At 54.4% G+C, this 21,364-nt stretch overlaps 1 protein-coding gene across 6 annotated transcripts in view; it reads left to right on the top strand.

Annotated features, from left to right (window-relative positions):
* The window catches only part of CFAP46 (cilia and flagella associated protein 46), a 137,316-nt gene that overhangs the window by 77,859 nt on the left and 38,093 nt on the right, over window positions 1-21,364 (top strand). For all 6 annotated transcript variants that reach the window (XR_010147079.1, XM_024346698.3, XM_063782367.1 and 3 more), the window contains 9 exons: window positions 37-135; window positions 1,904-2,036; window positions 3,401-3,547; window positions 8,137-8,337; window positions 8,780-8,886; window positions 10,056-10,232; window positions 11,643-11,841; window positions 17,958-18,146; window positions 18,838-19,026. Coding sequence is in view for 5 of the 6 variants with exons in the window: in XM_024346698.3 (XP_024202466.3) it covers window positions 37-135; window positions 1,904-2,036; window positions 3,401-3,547; window positions 8,137-8,337; window positions 8,780-8,886; window positions 10,056-10,232; window positions 11,643-11,841; window positions 17,958-18,146; window positions 18,838-19,026 (1,441 nt within the window). In the remaining variant the exon portion in view is untranslated. The remainder of the gene's footprint in view (window positions 1-36; window positions 136-1,903; window positions 2,037-3,400; window positions 3,548-8,136; window positions 8,338-8,779; window positions 8,887-10,055; window positions 10,233-11,642; window positions 11,842-17,957; window positions 18,147-18,837; window positions 19,027-21,364) is intronic.

Raw genomic sequence — 21,364 nt, 5'->3', positions numbered from 1 at the left:
GTGCAACACTGACTCTTTCGGCTACACTCCCCGCAGCCTCGCCCACGCGTGCTCCGAGCTGAAGCTGAGAGAAGCAGCCGCGCACCATGAAGAGGCGGTTGGGCAGGTGTACGTCAGCGAGCTGGAGCAGGCCAGGTGTGTGCAGTCCCACCCTGCGCCGCCTGGGGTTTGAGTCTCGCCCTTGGTGCGGCCAGGTGAAAGCCAGCTGCGCGGCCACCCTCTTCCCTGGACTCCTGCCCCTCTGGGGAGAGTGAGCACTTGGGGGACACGGCTGTGGCCGGTTCTCCTGGGTCGTGCTGGAGGTGGGTTGTGGGGAGGCGCTCCTCACAGAGGGAGGGAGGGGCGGTGAGGGGGGCTCCCCAGGGTGGCCCGAGCCCCTCCCCGGAGGACAGAAAGGCTGGCTGCCGGGCCCTGGACCCTTGGGCGCTGGGTGCTGGGCACCGGGTCCTGAGGCAGTGCTCGGTCAGGCCACTCCCGTCTCCGGCAGCCTTCAGGCAGGAGTTCACTTGAGAGCTGTTGAAGTTTACTAACATCAGGCTGTGTAACAACTAACTCTCGTTAGTGTAGCGAATCACTTTTAGATTTAGAGACCATCTCAGAAATACTTCTGTGCTATGATTGTATACGGTTCTGTTTTTATTAGTTTTTACAAGATACTTTTTAAAATTACATAAGTGATACATTTTATAATGAAAATCTTAGAACATGTAGATAAAAGAAAGAGGAAAATAAAGCTCACGATTGGCCCCATCATTCAGCATAACCCTGTTCATATTTTCACTCATGCTCTTCCGGCCATTTCCCCGTTACATCGAAACAGACGCTGTTATGGTGAAAGTGGAATTAAGCTCTCTATACCCTTTCACTTAGCGGCCTGTGGTAACCAGCCTTCACCTGCAATGTGAACTTTGCATTTTTCAGTACCGTGAGTTATCTGTGCACCATGAGTTATCTGTGCAGCCCGGCTGAACATTGGAACCGTGTCCACACTCTCCTGGTATAAGGGACGTGGAGCAGTGTCCCAGGAACCTGGTCTTTGGCCCGGTTGTCCTCACAGCCCTAAAATAACTTTGGAGCAAAGGAGTTGTGGAGGCCATAGGGTCCTGGTTCCCTGCTGTTCATTTGTTTACGAGCCGTGGAGGGTGGCAGATGGCAGAGGCCAACGCGATGTGGGGTGGCCAGCGCGGTGTGGTGTGCTGGGAGCAGTGACGTCTCGGCGGCAAGGGGGGCCTCGACTTGGAACGCGCGTGGCCGGGGAGGCCTGGGCAGAGGGGCGTGCAGGCCTCGGGAGAGGGTCAGAGGTCAGAGGACGAAAACGCGCTGGGGCTGGGCCTGCCGGGTCTTGACCTCTGCTGTGACCCCCTGCTGGCCTGTCTTCTAAAGGACCTCTCTGGACGTGGTGTGGCAAATGGCCAGGGCCTGGTGTTCATGGCACAGGAGAAGGCGGGACAGCTAGGGGCCGTGGCCGGGGCCAGGTGGAGCAGCGAAGGGGAAGGTAGCAGACACCTTGAAGACCCCGCGGGAAGGCCGAGCGGGGAGCAGGAGCCCACCCAGGGACCTGTAGTTGGTTCCGAACTTTCAGGTGGGGGTGCCCGCGGGAGGCACAGCGGGGCCGGGGCTGGGCACACTGGAGAGATGGAGTCGGAGATGCTCATTAAACACCTGTCAGGCTGTCAAACAGCAGCTGGACATGACTTTGGAGTTTGGAAGAGAGAACCAGTGATGGACACAAATTTGGGAGTCAGATGTGCCGTTAGATCCTGAGGATTTAAAAAAATCTTTGGAAACACTCGCGTGAAGAATGTAATTGTGGCTGTTTTCGTTTGCGTTTCTTTGGTTACTCGTGAAGGGACATTTTCGTGGCCATGTGGCTCTTGCGTATTGTCTGTTTTCCTCGCATTAGCTGCAGAAAAGAGATCGCGTTGAAAAAAGAGAAAAATAAGGAGCCTTTATTAGAAGAAAGCCTGCCAGCACTGAATGAGCAGACACTTCCCGTTCAGCCGGGGGAGATCAAACCACTGGAAGCCAAGGACAAGGTAACCTCAGCGTCCAGAATCCCTCTGACCCGCAGCCCAGCGGGCGCCGGTGCCTTGTGGCCATGCAGGGCTGCAGCTGAGCCAGGCGTCAGTGTGTGTCAGTGTGTGAGGGGCCGGCCTGTGTGTCTTTGTGTGAGGGGCTGGCCTGTGTGTCAGTGTGTGAGGGGCCGGCCTGTGTGTGTGTCAGTGTGCGAGGGGCCGGCCTGTGTGTGTATCAGTGTGCGAGGGGCCAGCCTGTGTGTGTGTCAGTGTGTGAGGGGCCGGCCTGTGTGTCTTTGTGTGAGGGGCTGGCCTGTGTGTGTGTCAGTGTGTGAGGGGCCGGCCTGTGTGTCAGTGTGCGAGGGGCCGGCCTGTGTGTGTGTCAGTGTGTGAGGGGCCGGCCTGTGTGTGTGTCTGTGTGTGAGGGGCCGGCCTGTGTGTCTGTGTGTGGGGCCGGCCTGTGTGTCAGTGTGCGAGGGGCTTCCCATGAGTGATTTCTCCTCCCGTGGGCCCTGGAATTCCCCGGGAAAGATGAGCTTTATGTGCACCACGGGCCTCCCTGGAACAGGCCTGCTGGGCGCCTGGGCAGAGGCTGAGAGAAGGTGGGGGCAACGAAGAGGGGGCTCCGCCTGGAGGTCCCGGTCATCTGACAGAACTGGTTCTCCCACCACCTGGGTTTCCCTCAGCAGGAGAGCACAGCACCCCTCTGCATTTGCCCATAAAGGAAGGTGACCAGCCTGGCTCCTAACCCAAAACGCAGTTACCGTGGGAGCACCATGGAGGGGCAAAGGCCATGCTTCCTGTGACCTGGCAGTCAGGACAGGACAGGGGCTCAGCACAGGACCTGGATGCAGAACACAGCAGGGCGGGGCTCAGCCACCGCCCCAGGCCGGGGGCTCTGCTTAGCGAGGAGAGGCTGGGGGGATGCGGGGTAGGCCCAGATCCTAGTGCAGGGGCTCAGCCACCGGCCCACACCCGGGGCGCCCTAGCAAGGCCGGGTGCACAGCCGCAGGCAGGCCCAGATCCCAGGGTTGTTCGGCAGCAGGAGGTGGGGCAAGGGGTCCTACACCCCAATGTGTGTGTGTGGAGTAGCAAAGGCTCTGCGTGGCTAGTGGTGGGCTTGGTTGGCTGCAAGGGGATTCGTGAGAAGAGAGAGGTGCACAGGGTGCAGGAGGTCTGTCGGGGGAAAGGCAAAGGCCTGAGCTCTGGCCTTGGGGCACACGGGGAGCTTGCGAGGCGCCCATGATGCCTAGGCCAGCAGGGAGCCCTGGGTGTGGTGTGGCTCCCTGTGTGGTACAGACGGCTCCTGAGCCAGAGCCTGTCCCGTGAGACTCAGAGGTCACAAGTGTCAGGACCGTGCCGCCTGGGGCTGCGGTGTCTTACAGATTTTGAAGATGAATGGGGAGACCGGGAGGGACCTGGATGGGACGTCCTTTCCCCACCTGTGGATGCTGAAGGCAGAAGTTCTGCTGGAGATGAACCTGTACCAGCCTGCACGGCTGCTCCTGTCGGAGGCTTACCTGGCTTTCCAGGTGAGGAGCCCCTCCCAGCCCATCACCATCCACAGCCGCTCCCAGCGCACTGTGCACAGTGGAGGGACCGCGGGCAGAAGCTTGGGCTGTAGCGTTCAGCTCTAGCAGGGCCACGTGCCTCTCTTGTCTGGGTCCAGCTCTCTGCGGGAAGTCAGTCCTGTGCGTCCTCTGTCTGTCCGTCTTTTGCTCTGCCACTCACAGTTTGCTGAAGTTTCTATTTCCAGTACCTGCTGTGGGTCTCTGCAACCTCTCGTTTCTCTTGGGTGTCAGTGGCTCCGCTCTGCCTCCTGCCACGGTCAGTTTCTTACCTTCTGAGGCTGGACGAGAACTTGGAGAACCCCAGAGGGTGTCTCTGCCAGAAGCGCCACTTTGTTCTAGAAGGCGGATCGTGTGTGGGGCTGCCTGGGTCCAGGAATCCGGGCCTGGTCTGGTCTTTGTTTGTTTTGCTCTCACTCCCTGGATGGGACCCTTACGGTCCCCAGCGAAAGCCCTGGGACGTTTGCTGAGGCCCCGTCTCCCCGGCGGGCGCTGCACCTGTTTGGTCTTAGCTGGTTGCTGCCAGGCTTTGTGACATCCTGCTCTGCCCTGAGCAGCCAAGCCCAGCTGACAGCGCTGAGGGGGAGTACGGACCTCGGACCCTTCACCTCGGCCCCTCCTCCTGGGACTGGCCCTGCAAACCTCAGCAACGGAAGCCCCAGCTGCAGCCTCCTCTCCTCACCCTGGGCACCTGCACTCCCCCGGCAGGGATGGCAGCCCCAGGAAAAAGCCAGATGGATGGAGGCCCACAGGTGCTTTTCTCTGTGCAGAGTGTAGTTGCCAGTTTTTGCCAGCACTGACTGCCCTCCAAACTCACCTCAGACACGTGGTGACATCTTCTGTCCAGATTTTAGAGTTGCTTTCACTGGGAGGGTGAGGCAGAGCTACAGAACCAGACAGCCTGTCGCTTGTTTTGAAGAAAAACTCCAGAAAAAGAGGGTCCTAGAATGGTATAAAAAGTCAGTGATGCCCATCAAAGCCTTGAGAGGTTCAGACTTTTATCTCTGGCACTGAGGGCAGGTGCGTGCAGGTCTCTGGCACTGAGGACAGGTATGTGCAGGTCTCAGGCAGGGGGACAGGTGTGTGCAGGTCTCAGGCACTGAGGGCAGGTGTGTGCAGGTCTCTGGCAGGGGGACAGGTGTGTGCAGGTCTCAGGCACTGAGGGCAGGTGCGTGCAGGTCTCTGGCACTGAGGACAGGTATGTGCAGGTCTCAGGCACTGGGAACAGGTGTGTGCAGGTCTCAGGCACTGGGGACAGGTGCGTGCAGGTCTCAGGCAGGGGGACAGGTGTGTGCAGGTCTCAGGCACTGGGGACAGGTGCGTGCAGGTCTCAGGCAGGGGGACAGGTGTGTGCAGGTCTCAGGCAGGGGGACAGGTGTGTGGAGGTCTCATACAGAAGGACAGGTGTTTGCACGTCTCAGACACTGGGGACAGGTGTGTGGAGGTCTCAGGCAGGGGGACAGGTGTGTGCAGGTCTCAGGCAGGGGGACAGGTGTGTGCAGGTCTCAGGCACTGGGGACAGGTGTGTGAAGGTCTCAGGCAGAGGGACAGGTGTGTGCAGGTCTCTGATAGCAGGGAGAGGTGTGTGCAGGTCTCAGGCACTGGGGACAGGTGTGTGCAGGTCTCAGGCAGGGGGACAGGTGTGTGCAGGTCTCTGATAGCAGGGACAGGTGTGTGCCGGTCTCAGGCAGGGGGACAGGTGTGTGCAGGTCTCTGATAGCAGGGACAGGTGTGTGCCGGTCTCAGGCAGGGGGACAGGTGTGTGCAGGTCTCAGGCAGGGGGACAGGTGTTTGCAGGTCTCAGGCACTGAGAACAGGTGTGTGCAGGTCTCAGGAAGGGGGACAGGTGCATGCAGGTCTCAGGCACTGAGAACAGGTGTGTGCACGTCTCAGGAAGAGGGACAGGTGTATGCAGGTCTCTGATAGCAGGGACAGGTTTGTGCACGTCTCAGGCAGTGAGGAGAGGTGTATGCAGGTCTTTGATAGCAGGGACAGGTGTGTGCAGGTCTCAGGCATTGGGGACAGGTGTGTGCAGGTCTCTGATAGCAGAGACGGGTGTGTGCACACCAGGGTCAAAAGGGAGCTTGTCCAAGGAAGGGACTGAGGATGCTGTGGACAGCTATGGAAGGGACATACATGGGTGCAGCATTTTTTTAGCCGCAGCCACAGGAGACAGCCAGCCTCTGCTGGGGCCGCAGGGCTGGAGGTGTGGAAGAGCTCCTGGGAGCTCCCGGGGCAAGAGTCAAGCCCCCGAGGTGGGCAGAGGCCCAGTCTCCCTCACCCCGGGGTCGGGAGGCAGTGGGAGGTGGTGAGAGCCCTGGGACTTAGGGAGTGAGTCTGCCGCATGCCGGGGCCTCCGTGGTCCTGAGCTCTGGGACTTGGGGAGTGAACCTGCCTCATACCCGGGGCCACCGTGGACCTTGGAGCCCAGCCCCAGGACAGACGTGATGGGTGCTGGACTCCCGCGAACGTGGGGTCGCCACCTTCCTTCCTGCAGCCGCTGTTTTGCAGGGACTTTGTTTCACAGCAGGCGCTTCTGACAGGAAGTTGTTTGTTTCCTTGATCTTTCCCGCCCTCTTGCCTGAAGGCCTCCTACCTCCTGTCCTCAACTTTGCCCTCAGCTCACCCTGGCTTCTCAGCCACATCCACACCACAGAAAGCCTGCCTCCATGTGCTGCCCTCCCCTCCCGCCCCTCCTCACCCTCAGCCAGTGCAGCCCGGCCGCCTCATCCCCCTCCAGCCTCTCCTGAACCTGCTCCCCCAGGCCGGTGACGGGAGTGTGCTCTGCCCTTCCACCCTGGTCTCTCCTCCGCGGGGCTCTCTCCGTCCTGCTGGTGGCACCCCTCCCCTCTCAGGCCCACCCACACAGTGGCCTTGTCTCTCGGGGGTCTGACCTCCCCTGGGCTCTCCCGCTGTAGCCTCAGCACTCAGCACTCAGACCCCCGCCGACCTCAGAGGCCTCCGGGCTGGAAACATCTGCCTTGGGGGTTGTGACTGCTGTTGTACTGCCCACTCCTCAGGACAGGGCTCTGCCCCCCCGACTCAGTGTCGGCACTGGAAACCCTGGCATCAGCCTCAAGCACCCCCCACCCCGCCCCACCCACCCTGTCCTCTCCCTGCCTTCTGGGCACTCCTCACCCCCGGCCAAGCTCTGTCCCACCTCCGCACCCTCCTCCTCTCCATGTGGAAGCCCCTGCCCGCCCTGTCGCCGGCCTCTGGCCCACTGTAGCTGCCCTCAACAAGCCCCGCAGGGGCCCGGCCCCATTGGACCCTTGCCAGCCCTGCTCTCTGGGCCCAGCCACGAAGGGCCTCCCCCTCTTCCCTCCTCAGAGGCCTGCAGCCCCCTGCCAGGCTTGGTCCAGAGGCCAGGAATGCCCTTCCACAGAGCCCAGCCGCCCACCTGCCTACCCTCAGGCCACCTGACTGCCCACGAGGCTGCTATGGACCCAGGCCCTGCCTACGCCATCTGACGGTCACAGCCATGCCCAGGTGCATGCAGGCTGTGGCGTCCAGGTGGATCCTGTGTCGGGCAGGGGCACAACTGGGGCATGCCTCCCTAGTGGCTGGGGCCCCTCCCTCGTCCTGGGCATCTAAATGCATGGAACGGCCAGAGATGGAGCCCTCAGCAGCTGGGACACCTGCTCTCTGGCGGCGGGTAGCCCCAGCTCATCAGCCCACCCTCCCCTCTGTCCCCACACCTGCAGCTACACCTGGGAGGGGCCTGCCCAGGTCCAAACAAGCACACAGGGCCTCTTGTTTGGCCAGAAAGTGATACATGGGAACAGGACGCTGCCTTTCCACTGCAGAAGACACCCGGGCAGCCCTGCAGCTGGGACCAGCTTTCCCGCCACCGCTCCCGTCCTCTCCTCACCCTCTGACCAGCACCTCTCTGTTCTTAGCACAGTCTGCCCTGTATTTCTGTCCCAGATCATGTGGCTGCCCAGCTCCCTGGCTGCAGGCCCCCGGATGGGCAGGCCGGGCTCTGGGAGGCTCTGAGCCGCTCAGCATCCGTGTCCAGGTGTGGCTGTCCCGAAGCCTTTCACCCCAAGCAGGAGCCCCTAAAAGACAGGGCCAGGACTGGGCCAGCAGGAGCCCCAGGAGGCTCCGGGGATGAAGTTTCCTGCCGCTCAGCTCAGGCAGAGGGAGACAAATTCCCCTGAAGACCAGCCAGAGTGGGGCTGTGCCTCCCTGAACGCCGATTCCGCTCGTCAGCTCCTCACTGAAATATAATTAAATGGAATGAGATACAGTCATGCGCGCTGCAGCTGGTGCTGACTCCAGAGAAACCTCTGGAGGGCGGGGAGGCGGGCGTCCCACTCAAGGAACCACAGCGGGGCAGGAGCCGGGCGGCACTGCAAGTCCTGCCAGGGAGTGCGAGGGCGGCCATGGGCCCCACCCTTCCGCTGCCAGCGTGAGCAGCCCTGTCTTCCCCTCACCTGGTGCCTCTGTCTCTGCCTCTCTGTCTCCCTCTTCCTTCTCTCTGCCTGCTCCTGTCTCCCTGCCTGCACACATCTGTAGAGGAACCCAAGCATGTCTGAGTTTCTCTCCTTCAGGAGCTGGATGAGCCTTGTGCAGAGGCCCAGTGCCTGCTCGTCCTCGCACAGTTGGCCAACAAGGAGAAAAACTATGGACAAGCCAAGAAAATGATCGCACAGGCCCAGCACCTGGGCGGAAGTGAGGAGTTCTGGTACAATTCCACTCTGACCCTGGCAGAGGCGCTCTTGTCCATGGAACACTCAGGAAGGGAAGCTACGGTAAGAGGCACGGGGACCTGGGGCTGCATGTCGGGTGCCGGGCCAGGTGCTTGGTGGAGAGGAAGGGCGTCCATGGGGCTCCGCCTGGCAGACCGCTGATGACACGCCTGGATCCATCCCTGCCCCACCCTCAGACACACCTGTATCCACCCCCGCCTGTCCTCAGGCCCGTATCTGTCCCTGCCCGCCCGTCCTCAGGCCTGTATCCATGCCTGCCTGTCCTCAGACACACCCGTATCCACCCCTGCCTGTCCTCAGGCCCGTATCTATCCCTGCCCGCCCGTCCTCAGGCCTGTATCCATGCCTGCCTGTCCTCAGACACACCCGTATCCACCCCTGCCTGTCCTCAGGCCCGTATCTATCCCTGCCCGCCCGTCCTCAGGCCTGTATCCATGCCTGCCTGTCCTCAGACACACCTGTATCCACCCCTGCCTGTCCTCAGGTGTGTCACATATTTCAGAAGCTCATCAATGCCTTCAAGATCCTCAAGAAAGAAAGACCAAACCGATTGCCTTTACTGGAATTCATGATCACAGATCTAGAAGCCAGGTAACTCTTTGTAAGAAACACTGTTCATTAGCGTGAAAGCTGTGGTTTCCTCTTTTCCATCTGCAATTTTTGTGCCATACGTCAAGTCTATGCAAGTTCAGAGACCCACGTCATGGGGCCACATATCCACAGCTTTCCGTGCAGCTCCAGAAAGCTCCAGAAGTTTCCTGAGCTTGCTTCAGACTTTCTTTGAGAAGTGGATCTTCCATCCACATGTCCCGTCTGTTTGGCTTAGAAAGTCAACTTCAGGGCCTTGGGAAGGGCCTGGGAAACCTTTTCCTCTAAGTCTGTGGTGTGTCGGTATAAATTTGTAGGGAGTGTGTTCTTACAGCTTTCACAAAACCCTTGCGGCAGGCACGCCTCCCTCGTTGCCATTTATCGACGCCCAGGCTGGAGTGCAGTGGTGCAATCTCAGCTCACCGCAACCTCCGACTCCCTGGTTCAAGTGATTCTCCTGCCTCAGTCTCCCAAGTTGCTGGGATTACAGGCACATGCCACCATGTCTGGCTAATTTTTGTATTTTTAGTGGAGATGGGGTTTCACTATGTCGGCCAGGATGGCGACGCCGTCTCTTCTAAATCAGAATCACAGGCTCCAACGCAGCGGACCTTTTCAAGGAGCTGGCTTTGGTTTACAGACCCCAGCAACACGGATTTCTGCCTGACTCAGGCTTTCCTTGTGTTCTGCTTCATCTTTGTGGAGCTCCCTGCATCGGCGCGAGGGCAGCCCAGGGCCCTGCTGTGGCTGCTCCGGGGCGGCGGCCTCATGCCTGTGCTCTCTGCCTCCCTCCCGACCTTGCCCTGGGCCCCCCAGCTGCAGCGTGTGAACAGCCCAACGCTTCAACGTGGGTTTCTGTTCCACTAGTGAGTCAAGTAGGAGAGGGTTTTTGAATTTCCGCCTGGATACTGTTCCACTAGTGAGTCAAGTAGGAGAGGGTTTTTGAATTTCCACCTGGATACAGTGCCTGGGGTGGGGCTTGTGAGTTTCCGATTTTATCACATGCGATCACAGAATGAGGCCCATATGATGTTGATTTTCGAGAAATGCTCCGAAAGCGTTTCTCCGAGCATCCCTGGATGAACACTGGGGAGAACAGCGGCAGCCCAGCCGCAAGCCCTGACGCGGCCCTGGGGCTTCTGACTCCAGGCCCCAAACCGTCCCTCCGTCAGGTGCCTGAGCCTGCGGGTCAGAGTTGCGCAGCACTCAGCGGTCACTGAACCCACAGAGTGCTCGTTGCTACTGAAAGAGATGGATGATGGCCTGTTGGAAATTGAGAGAAAGTTTATCGACTATGGCTGCAAAGAGAATTGTGTTGACATAAAACTAGAGCGTGCGAAGATCAAGAGGTAAGGCTGCCTCCGCGACCCCTGCACGGGAGTCACTGCTTCTCCCACACACAACACGCCCAGCGCCATCCTGCCTTCTGGGCCTGGCTCACCCCGGCTGCACCCCCGCGGGGTCCACAGGACCCTCCCCTGGGAAGCTCGCGGCTGCCGCCTCACTCACACGTTCTGATCACATGCCCAGCCCTCCCCGTCGGGGGAGCCCCCGTTGCCCCTGACAGGGCCTCCTTCTGGCCCCAGCCCTGCGGCTGCCCACACCTTCCTCGAGGGCATCCACATTGGGCGTTGCACCTCCAGCCCTTGGCAGACACGCACAGACATACAGCACCACCCACCCCCACCAGCCACAGGCACACGCGCATTGCACACACGTGCCCAGGCCCAGGTCACACGCGCACATCCCGAGCACAGCCCTGAGCTGCTTGCAGGGCCCTGACCTCAGGAGGTGGCCCTGCCCTGCATGGCTCTGTAGCGCGGCCGCAGGCGGCATCTCAGGGGCTGCTCCCACCGAGGGCAGGGCCAGCACAGCCTTGATGCCAGCTGTCCCCACCACAGCAGCTGCCAGCCACTCCCACCCTGGCAAAGCCTCCCTGGCCCCGCCCACAGCCCTGCCCCCAACCTGGGGCCGCCCCCAACCTGGGGCCGCCCCCAGCAAAGCCTCCCTGGCCCCGCCCACCACCCAGCCCCCAACCTGGGGCCGCCCCCAGCAAAGCCTCCCTGGCCCCGCCCACCGCCCTGCCCCCCAACCTGGGGCCGCCCCCAGCAAAGCCTCCCTGGCCCTGCCCACCGCCCTGCCCCCAACCTGGGGCCGCCCCCAGCAAAGCCTCCCTGGCCCCGCCCACTGCCCTGCCTCCAACCTGGGGCCACCCCCAGCAATGCCTCCCTGGCCCCGCCCACCGCCCTGCCTCCAACCTGGGGCCACCCCCAGCAATGCCTCCCTGGCCCCGCCCACTGCCCTGCCCCCAACCTATGGCCCCCGGACTTGACCACACGCAAGCGTCTCGACACGGCGGGCCCAGTGCGGGCGTGTAGAAGCCTGCGCGAGGGAAGCATAACCCACCACAAGGTCTGACCTGAGCCGTGTCTGTTACTGTGGATGTCGTACATTGTCCTTGCAGAAGTTCAGTTAGCTGATCAGACCCAGCCCGCTGGGTAAAGCTGATGCTGTGGAATTGCTTCAGCAAATCTCCTTCAAGCGCAGATTTAATTTTTATAACCATAATACACTGTACATACTGCATTATTCCAGCTTCTTAAACCTCCAAGACGTATCAAGGATGTCTTTACATGTTAGCTATTTTAAAACATCATTTTAAGCACTAATAAAATACACAGTATGATAGAAAATGACACATTAAACATTTAGTAATAATAACATAATGTTTTAAAATTCCATTCTTATGTCTTATAAAGGTTACGTGCCCAGAACGAGAAAGATGAAGAACAAAAAACTGCGTATTACTTGGAAGCGTATGGCCTGGCCCAGGGTGCCGTAGCTGAGGAAGAAGGGAGGCTTCACAGCATCCAGGGCTTATATGGCCTGGCCCAGGGCGCCATGGCTGAGGAAGAAGGGAGGCTTCACAGCGTCCAGGGCCTATTGTCACTTCAAGACGTAAGCAGGTGTCCTGGTTCCTGTGCACACTGGGTCACTCCCACCGGGATATAAACCCCACTGTAACTTACCTTACAAGCCAGCTGACTTCTGCTTCTAGCTGAAATGGAGTAACAGGGACCAGATACTCCCCCATCTGAAACAACGAAGAAACAAACAGTGTATGAAACAAAGACTTTGAAAACACTAGACGTCAGCAATGACAGGCAGTGGTCTCCGAGCTAAGGTCCGAGCTCACCACGGCGTCTCGGGTGGAGTCCGCTGGTGACCTGAGTCACAGGATGGAGCCGAGAGGCTGGGGAGAGCCAGGCACTGCCACTCATGGGACAGAGCCCCGGGGAGGGGAGGGCAGGAGAGGGCTGCACAGAGAGAAAACCCCAAGACCTTCGGGGGAGGCCCCAGAGTGTCCTACCAAGGACTGATCAGCACATTCTTGAGAGGAAGCTACCCCATGCTGGGGAAGAACCCACCCAAAAGGGTTCTAGGGTGGGAACAGCACCTACTTCACCAGCCGGATTGGAAAACCTCGTGATCCCTGGGGCATCGGGCAAAGCAGACACAGGGCCTTGCCTCAGTCGGGGGTCATTAGGCCTGGGTAAGCCCCGCTCCAGACCTGCCTGAGAGACCCTAGAAAGCAGACCTGAAAGGACCCAGCTATTTCCTTTGAGAAGATAACTGTCCCGGAACAGAGCCCAAGCCTGAAGAACACATACAGGAATGCAGAAATGCCCACCAGACCCCAAAGGAAGACAAAGCCCAAATGTCTGGCAACCAATAAAATATTGCCGTATAGAAAAGCAGGAAAATAGGAAGAATAATTGGTCAACCAAAAGCAAATTGATCAATGGACACAGATATTATAATTGGAAGACAAGTTATCACTGTATTCTATATGTTCAGAAAGTTAAGTAGAAATGGTGAAGATGTAAAAGGAAGAAAACCCAAACTTTCAGGGTGAAAACCACAACACAGGAGATGAAGAAGGCACCAGGTGGGGTGAATGACAACGATGGCAGGAGAAAACATTGGAGAACTTAGAGACATAGCAACAGAAACTTTTAAAAATGAAGAGAAAATGAAATTGAACAAAAATTAAAGTCACACAGTTTTAAGTGCACGAATATAGGTGTAATTGGAATCCTGGGAGAAGAGGAGAAAGTAGAATAAACAGAATAATTTGAATAACTAATGACTGAAAATTTTCCAAATTTGATAAAAATAAATACAAACCCACAGATCCAAGAAGCTGAATGAGTCCCAAGCACAAGAACTAGAAAGAGGAATGAAACTATATCAGGGCACACCATAACCAAACGCTTTAACACCAGTGCAAGAAGAGCATCTTAGCATCAGCCAGAGAGCACTGTGTGTTGTGTGCAGAGTGGCAGAGGTGAATGGCGCAGCTTCCCGCAGAAGCAGTGTAGCTGAGAGCCCAGCGCAGGGACCTCTGTGAAGGCCGAGAGGAAACACTGCCAACCTGGAATTCTGTACCCAGAAAATATGATTCCTAATGAAAGTGAGATAAAGATGTTTCTCCAAACACTGGAGAGCTGAAGGAAGGCATCCTCAGTGGCTGCGCCCTGCAGGAGCTCTTGGAGTCAGTCCTGCAGGCAGAAGGAAGCCACACCCACTGGAAGTGTGGATCCACACAGGTGCATGGAGAGCCTCGAACACGTAAACTCCAGGGGAAATTGTGTCCAATTCTTCTTCTAAAAATCACTCTAAAAGATAATTGGCTGCTTAAACAATAATAACAATGTAGCATGGGGTCTCTAACATGTAAAAATGTACGACAACAATAGCATAAAGATTGGGAGGTCAGTAACAAATGCAAGGTTTCTATGCTCTGCGTGAAGTGATATCATACACTACATGCCAAAACAGCCACAGAAATACCAGAATACAGATGTATGCTGCATGAGCCAAGAAAGGAGATAAATGGAAATCATAACAAGTATTCATTTGTCCCCCTGAAAGCAGAAAAAAGAAAAAGAATAAAGGACAGGTGAGACCAACAGAAAATAAACAGCAAGATGATAACCTTAGACCTAATCATGGAATAATCACATGAAATTTAAATAATCAGAACACCCTCAGTTAAAAGAATCTATCAGATTATATAAAAAAGCAAAACCCAACTATGGGCTACCTACAAGAAAGCCACTTTAAATATTAAGACATAAATAGGTTAAAAGGGGAACAATGGAAAAAATGTACCATGCTAACACTAATGAAAAGAAAGCTGGAGTGGCTATATTAACAACACACACAGCCGATTTTGGAAAAAAGAATATTACCAAGGATAAACAAACTCATTTTATAGTGCAAACGGCTCAACCAGTCAAGAGGCTATAAATGCAAACATTTCTGTAGCTAATAACAGAGTTTCACAATCAATGAAGCAAAAACTGATAAAATTGCAACGGAGAAATAGACAACTCTACAATTACAGTCAGATTTCAGTTCCTCTCTCTCAGTATTAATAGAGTAAGTAGCCAGAAAATCAGCAAATCACTAGAGGATTTGAACAACACTACCAACCAATATGACCTGAAGATATTTCTAGAACGTTCACCCAACAACAGCAGAATAAGATGCTCTTTGTGTGCACATGAATATGTTTCAAGATGGACTGTATTTTGGACCATAAAACAAGTCTCAATAATTTTAAAAGATTTAAGTTATATAAAATATGTACTGGTGCCACAATCTAAATTAGAAATCAGAAACAGAGAGAGAGATAAATCCATAGAAACAGGGCAAGGAGGATGAGGGATGATTTTTTAATGGGCGAGGGGTTTCCTTTTGGAGTGATGAAAATGTCGTGGAATTAGAGATGATGGTGGCACAATGTTGTGAACGTGTAGGTGCCACTGAATTGTATATTTTTAAACGGTTAATTTTGTGTTATGTGACTTCTACCTCAATTAAAAAAAACAGAAAGCTGGCCGGGCACAGTGGCTCACGCATGTAATCCCGTCACTTTGGGAGGCTGAGGAGGGCAGATCACGAGGTCAGGAGATCGAGACCATCCTGGCTAACATGGTGAAACCCCATCTCCACTAAAAATACAAAAAATTAACCAGGCATGGTGGTGGGCGCCTGTAATCCCAGCTACTCAGGAGGCTGAGGCAGGAGAATGGTGTGAACCTGGGGGGGAAGAGCTTGCAGTGAGTGGCGATCACGCCACTGCACTCCAGCCTGGGCGACAGAGCGAAACTCCATCTCAAAACCAAAACAAAACAAAACAAAACACAGAAAGCTATGTATGCGCGAAATGCCAAAGATTTGAAAAATAAATAGCAAATGTCATAATAACTGTGGGCCACAGAAGAAATCAAGGGGGAAAGTATTTTGAACTGAAGGGAATTAAAAAACACCTATCAAAGTGTTTAAGATGTTGCCGATTCAATACCGAGATGGAAATTTACAGCACTAAACACCTGTAGGAGAAATGGGAAAAGATTCAAATCAATTACTTCAGCCTGCACCTTACAAAACTATAAAAAGAGCAAACTCAGTTCCCAAATAAGCAGAGGAATAAAAATTAAAGATCTGAGGGGCAATCGATCAGTGAAATAGAAAACAGAAAAATAAAAGAGGAAAGTAATGAAACCAAAGCTAGTTCTTTGAAAAGATCAGTAAATTGAAAAACTTCTAGTCAGACGGATCAGAAAAAAAAGATGACATAAATTACCACTATCAGAAATGAGAGACACAATTTCTCCATGAATTCTACAGATATTGAAAGGATAAGGGAATCATATTACAAACAACTTTATGCTAATATGTCTGCCAACTTAGATGAAATGGAAAAATTCCTTGAAAGCATGAACTACCAAAGCCCACTCAAAAAGAGATAGCCTGAGTAGCCCTATATATTTTAAATTTTTAATTTGTAATTAAAAGCATTCTCACAAAGGAAACGTCAAGCCCAGATGGCTTTACTAGTGAATTCTGCCAAATATTTAAGAAAAAATAATACCAGTTCTACACAAATTATTCTAGAAACTTGAAAAGGAGAGAATACATCCCACTTTTTCTATGATACGAATATTACCTTGATACCAAAACAAGATAAAAACATTAACAACAACAAAAAGCTACTGACCAGCATTCCTTGTGAGCAAAATTTTAGCAAATTAAATCCCACAATATATAAAACGGATAATACATCATAACCAAGCCAAGGTTACCCCAGGAATAGTTTAACATTCAAAAATTAATTAATTTCACCATATTTTTTCAAAACTAACAAAAACCATATGATCATCTTTGTGGATGCAGGAAAAGCATTTGACAAAATTCAACACCCATTCCTGGTAAACACTCCTAGCAAACAATTAATAGAGGAAAACTTCCTCAACCTGATAAAGGACATCTATGAAAAAGCTAGAGCTAACGTCACAATTGTGGGAGAAAGACTGATGCCCCCTTTCGATAAGGACGAAGACAAGGATGTGCCCTCTTCTCACCTGTGTTCCGTGCTGACATGGGAGTTCTGGCCTATGGAGTCAGGCAGGAAAAAAGGAAATTAAAAGCATCCAGATTGGAAAGGAAGGAATGAAACTGTTTTTATTCACAGATAACATAGTTGTCTGCATACACAGTCATATGCAATCCACCAAAAAATAAAGCTACTACTACTGAGTTTAGTAAGGTTGCAGGATATAAGAACAATATGCAGATATCAGTTGTATATTTCTACATGCTAGAAATAATCAGACATTAAAAATTTTAAAACAATTTTATGACAGCATTTAAAAATGAAATCTGTCCCAAAAATGTGAGAACTTGTACTCTGAGAACTACAAAAGATAACTGAGAAAAATTTGAGAATACCTAGGTAAATGGAGAAACGCATCATGTCTGTGGATCAGAATTTGAGAATGCCTAAGTAACTGGAGAAACATACCATGTGTGTGGATCAGGATCTGAGAATGTCTAAGTAAATGGAGAAACATACCACGTCTGTGGATCAGGATCTGAGAATCGCTAAGTAAATAGAGAAACATACCACGTCTGTGGATCAGGATCTGAGAATGTCTAAATGGAGAAACATACCACGTCTGTGGATCAGGATCTGAGAATTCCTAAGTAAATGGAGAAACATACCACATCTGTGGATCAGGATCTGAGAATGCCTAAGTAACTGGAGAAACATACCATGTGTGTGGATCAGGATCTGAGAATGTCTAAGTAAATGGAGAAACATACCGCGTCTGTGGATCAGGATCTGAGAATCGCTGAGTAAATAGAGAAACATACCACGTCTGTGGATCAGGATCTGAGAATAGCTAAGTAAATGAAGGAACATACCACGTCTGTGGATCAGGATCTGAGGATTCCTAAGTAAATGGAGAAACATACCACGTCTGTGGATCAGGATCTGAGAATTCCTAAGTAAATGGAGGAACATACCACGTCTGTGGATCAGGATCTGAGAATAGCTAAGTAAATGGAGAAACATACCACATCTGTGGATCAGGATCTGAGAATTCCTAAGTAAATGGAGGAACATACCACATCTGTGGATCAGGATCTGAGAATGTCTAAGTAAATGGAGGAACATACCACATCTGTGGATCAGGATCTGAGGATACCTTGCACATGAACGTTCGCAGCAGCTTTATTCTTAGTAGCCCCAGAACTGGAAATAAAATATTTGAATAGATAAGCAGGGTGTGGCACGTGCACACGGTGCACCGACGCCGGCTGTGAGAGGGAAGGAGCGTGCGTGAAGCCGTGTGGGGGAGTCTCACGGTGACTTCACCGAGGAAAATGAACCAGACGGAAAGACTGCACTCTGTGCACGTCCACTTAGGTAGAGTTCTGGAAAATGCCAAGGAATGCAGGGTGCCGGCAGGCAGCTAGGTGACCGGGAGGGAACACGAGGGGACGCGAAGAGATTTGGGGTTAAGGGCTACTGCATTATCTCGAAGATGGTGATGGTTTCACGGGTGTATTCGTGATCAAAGTGTGTCAGTTTTCCACTGTAGATCTGCGCAGTTTGTTATGAGTTTCTTATGTCGGTTATGCCTCGTCCAAGTCGTGGGGATGTAGATTCAGGCTTACCAGAAGCTTCCGTGCTTCAGAGGCACACCTGACCCCCTCAGTTGCAGAACGTCAACACGCCCCTGATGAGGAAGCTGGCGCACCTCAAGCTTGGCCTCGTGGAAATGGCTCTGGACATGCTCCAGTTCATCTGGGAGGAGGCCCACGGGCAGCAGAGTGAGCAGGGGTCCCTGGAGAAGCTGCTGGCAGACTATCTGCAGAACACCAGTGACTACACTTCCGTCGGCCTGGTAATTGCTGGGGTCACAGATTCCCGGTGGAGGGAGCGCCAGGCCACAGTGCAGCTGAGGGGACCCCCGTTCCAGCAGGAGCCGTCTCCACCACTGTGCACCTGGCGGTGCGGATCAGCTGGGGACCTCTTGCAGCAGGGGGAGGTCCCGGGCATTGTCTCACCATTTGAGGAGACTGAATTGGCTCATGAAATCGAGGTCCCATTGCAGGGGTGTTTCCTATATGACCCACAGCTGCCCTTCCCGACTCATGAATTTGCTCTGACTAATTAATTTGTATTAATAATTAATGCATATGTGGATTAAAGAGCTCAATAGAGGTGGACTCCATTTTGGTAAAAAAAAAAAAAGTTGAATATGTAGAATGTTTTGAGGGAAATATACATTCTTCCATTTTAAGTTTTCTGAGACTTCATGAAACATGACTCAAATTAATTTACATAAGTATAAATGGACCAAAGACGGGCCTAAAACTGATTTGTCAGTGAGCTCTGAATTAAGGTTCTATGAGCAGACGTCTGTGACCCCTACACCAGAGCCCCAGAGACCCTCCCTGCGGGGCAGGGCTTTCTGAGAGCTCCCCAGTGTCCCCACCCACAGGGGACAGCAGAGGGTGGGCTCACTGGGTCCCCTCGGCAGGGTGGGCGGTTGCCCTTGGGGTGGCAGCTGTAACGTGTCTGTCTTTTCGAAGCAATGGTTCACACTGAAGCGGACTCTAGCACACGGGGCACTGGCACAGCTGGGGAGCCTGCAGCCGCTGAGTGTGGGCTGTGTGGAGATCCGCGCCCGGCTCCTGGGCCTGGCCGGGAGGGCCCTGCACCTGCTGGCCATGCAAGCTGACCCTGTGCGCCCTGCCTGCTACTGGGAGGAGGGCCCCTCGGTAGGTGCTCTTGCTTCTATCCCAAGTCTGGCTCCGACACCAGTCACCCGTGCCTGAAAAACACAAGCGAAGTGTTTGGGACTCCTGTGATTGTAGCAGACAAATCGTGTCATCCTCCATTAAGAAGGGCATGGCCCCAGGAAGAGAGAAAAATGTAGGCAGTAGGCGTGAGGGAAGAAATGGGGCTGGCAAAACTCAGGCCTTCCGGAACAGACTTGGGAGGGAACCACAGCGTCTGTGGAGTAGGCAGGGAGGGCAGGCGGGCACTTGGGTCGGCCCGCAGCAGCACAGAGCCGGCCCGCAGCAGCACAGAGCCAGCCCGCCCCAGCACGCAGCCCGCCCCAGCACGCAGCCCACCCCAGCACGCAGCCCGCCCCAGCACGCAGCCCACCCCAATCAAGCCCTGCGCTGGCGAGCGTGGAGCAATGGAACTGGTGTGTCCCGCAGCAGCGGCTCTGGCCAGGCCCCGCACAGGGACCTGGGGAGCTCAGAAGCTGCAGGAGTGGCCTAGGGTGGGCCTGAGCACCGGGCGCCATGGTCCCCATGCCAGTGCACAGCAGGGCCAGCCCTGGGCAGCCTTGGCTCCCCTCCATCCCCCACCCCCTACAGCCCAGGGAGGCTGCTGCCTCCATGCCCAGGTGGCTCTGAGAAGGGCGGTCGGGACCTTCTTCACTCTCAGCCCAGGGCCCACCCTTCTCCAGAAGGCTGCAAGGCTGCCCAGCAGGGCTGAGTCAGCTGCAGGAATGACCTGCTCCCTCAGGACCCTGGTGATGGCCCCTACAAGCCACGCAAGCCCCCAGGTCACCTACCTAAACACCTGTGCAGATGCCAGCTCCTCCCCCGGAAGGCACCTGCCCCAGCAGAGAAGCTGGTCTCGTCCTCACACACCAGCTCCTCAGGAAGACGCCCTCAGGGACTGGAGCAACCACGCCGTATGTGCCTGGCTCCATGCCCAGGGCAATCCCCCCACCAGGTGCCGTGCAGCCCTGGGTCGGCCCTGAGATGTCTGTCCTGCGTCTTCAGGACCTAGCACAGGACTTGATGTACCTCGAGTGAATTGATGGAATCGAGGCTCTGCGTGCAACCAGCCTCCGTTGGCCTGCTCGGGTAGCGGGTGGGCGGGGACCAGAAGCGAGGGTGGGCGGGACCAGCCTCCATTGGCCTGCTCGGGTAGCGGGTGGGCGGGGACCAGAAGCGAGGGTGGGCGGGACCAGCCTCCGTTGGCCTGCTCGGGTAGCGGGTGGGCGGGGACCAGAAGCGAGGGTGGGCGGGGCCTCCTGTGAGCTGCGTCCTCATCCGTGAATGCTGCTGATGGTGCTCCAGCGAGGAGGGGCCAGGGCAGAGCAGACGTCAAGTCCCGTGTGGAGGGCGCAGGGGTCTTCCGCGGCCCCCGCCCCATGCAGGCCAGGCCAGGACGTACCTGCCTTTTGCTGTCCTTAGATATGATTTATGTTGTTGTCCAGCTTCTTGAAATCAAAGCTTAAACTAAGGTTTTTCTGGGTTTTTTCTTGTATTCAAGGCTGTATTTTTCCTCTAACCCCCATTTTAGTCTCCCAAGTTTTGATACGTAGGATTGAGACGGTCTAGGGTTGCTGGTCACGTTGTCTAAGGTGTTATCCGAGCTCGTTGTCCATCGTCTCACAACCCAGAAAATTAAGGCGCGTGGACACAGGGAGAGGTTGCAGCGAAAGTTTAATAAGTGAAAGAAGAAAGCTCTCTGCGGCGGAGAGGGGGCCCAAGTGGGCTGCCGTTTTCACAGTTGAATCCAAACGCTTTGATAAGAAAGTCCGCTCGTCTCTCTCGCTGTTCTTGTGACTTCCTTATCTGTGCCGCTGCGGGTGTGTCTTTAGGGAGCACAAAGCACAGCCTCTCTTGTTAGCGCAGCTGTGGGTGTGTTTTGGATAAGCCCCCACCCCCTCCCACAACCCATGCAGGTTCCCTCGGAGCCCACCGTGTTCACGCCTGAAAAGGGGAGGAAACTTTCCTTGGCAGCCGGCTGATGACCTGGAGAACGAAGGCTTCTCTGCTGCCCTCGCTCCCCGCCGCTCACCAGTGCTGCCGCAGCTTGGTTTTGCCTGGCAGCTCTCTCTCTGCCTGTGGCTGTGACATTTCAGGCTGTTTCTCCAAAGACCAGCCTTGGCTGTCGGCCTCACTGACTTTTCCTTTTCTCTTCCCTCAGTATTTTCATTGTCTAAGTCCGTTTTATAAATTCCATTGCAATTTCTTGTTTGACTGACTTGATGATTGTATCTTGTTTAATTTCAAGGCGACTGTTTCTCATGGGTCTATTTTCATGACTGACTTCCTGTTTAATGTCCTGGTGGTTGAAAACACACCG

The sequence above is a fragment of the Pan troglodytes genome, chromosome 8 (genome assembly GCF_028858775.2).
Source record: "Pan troglodytes isolate AG18354 chromosome 8, NHGRI_mPanTro3-v2.0_pri, whole genome shotgun sequence".
Classification (NCBI taxonomy): Eukaryota; Metazoa; Chordata; class Mammalia; order Primates; family Hominidae; genus Pan; species Pan troglodytes.
This window is presented reverse-complemented; position numbering and strand designations above follow the sequence as displayed.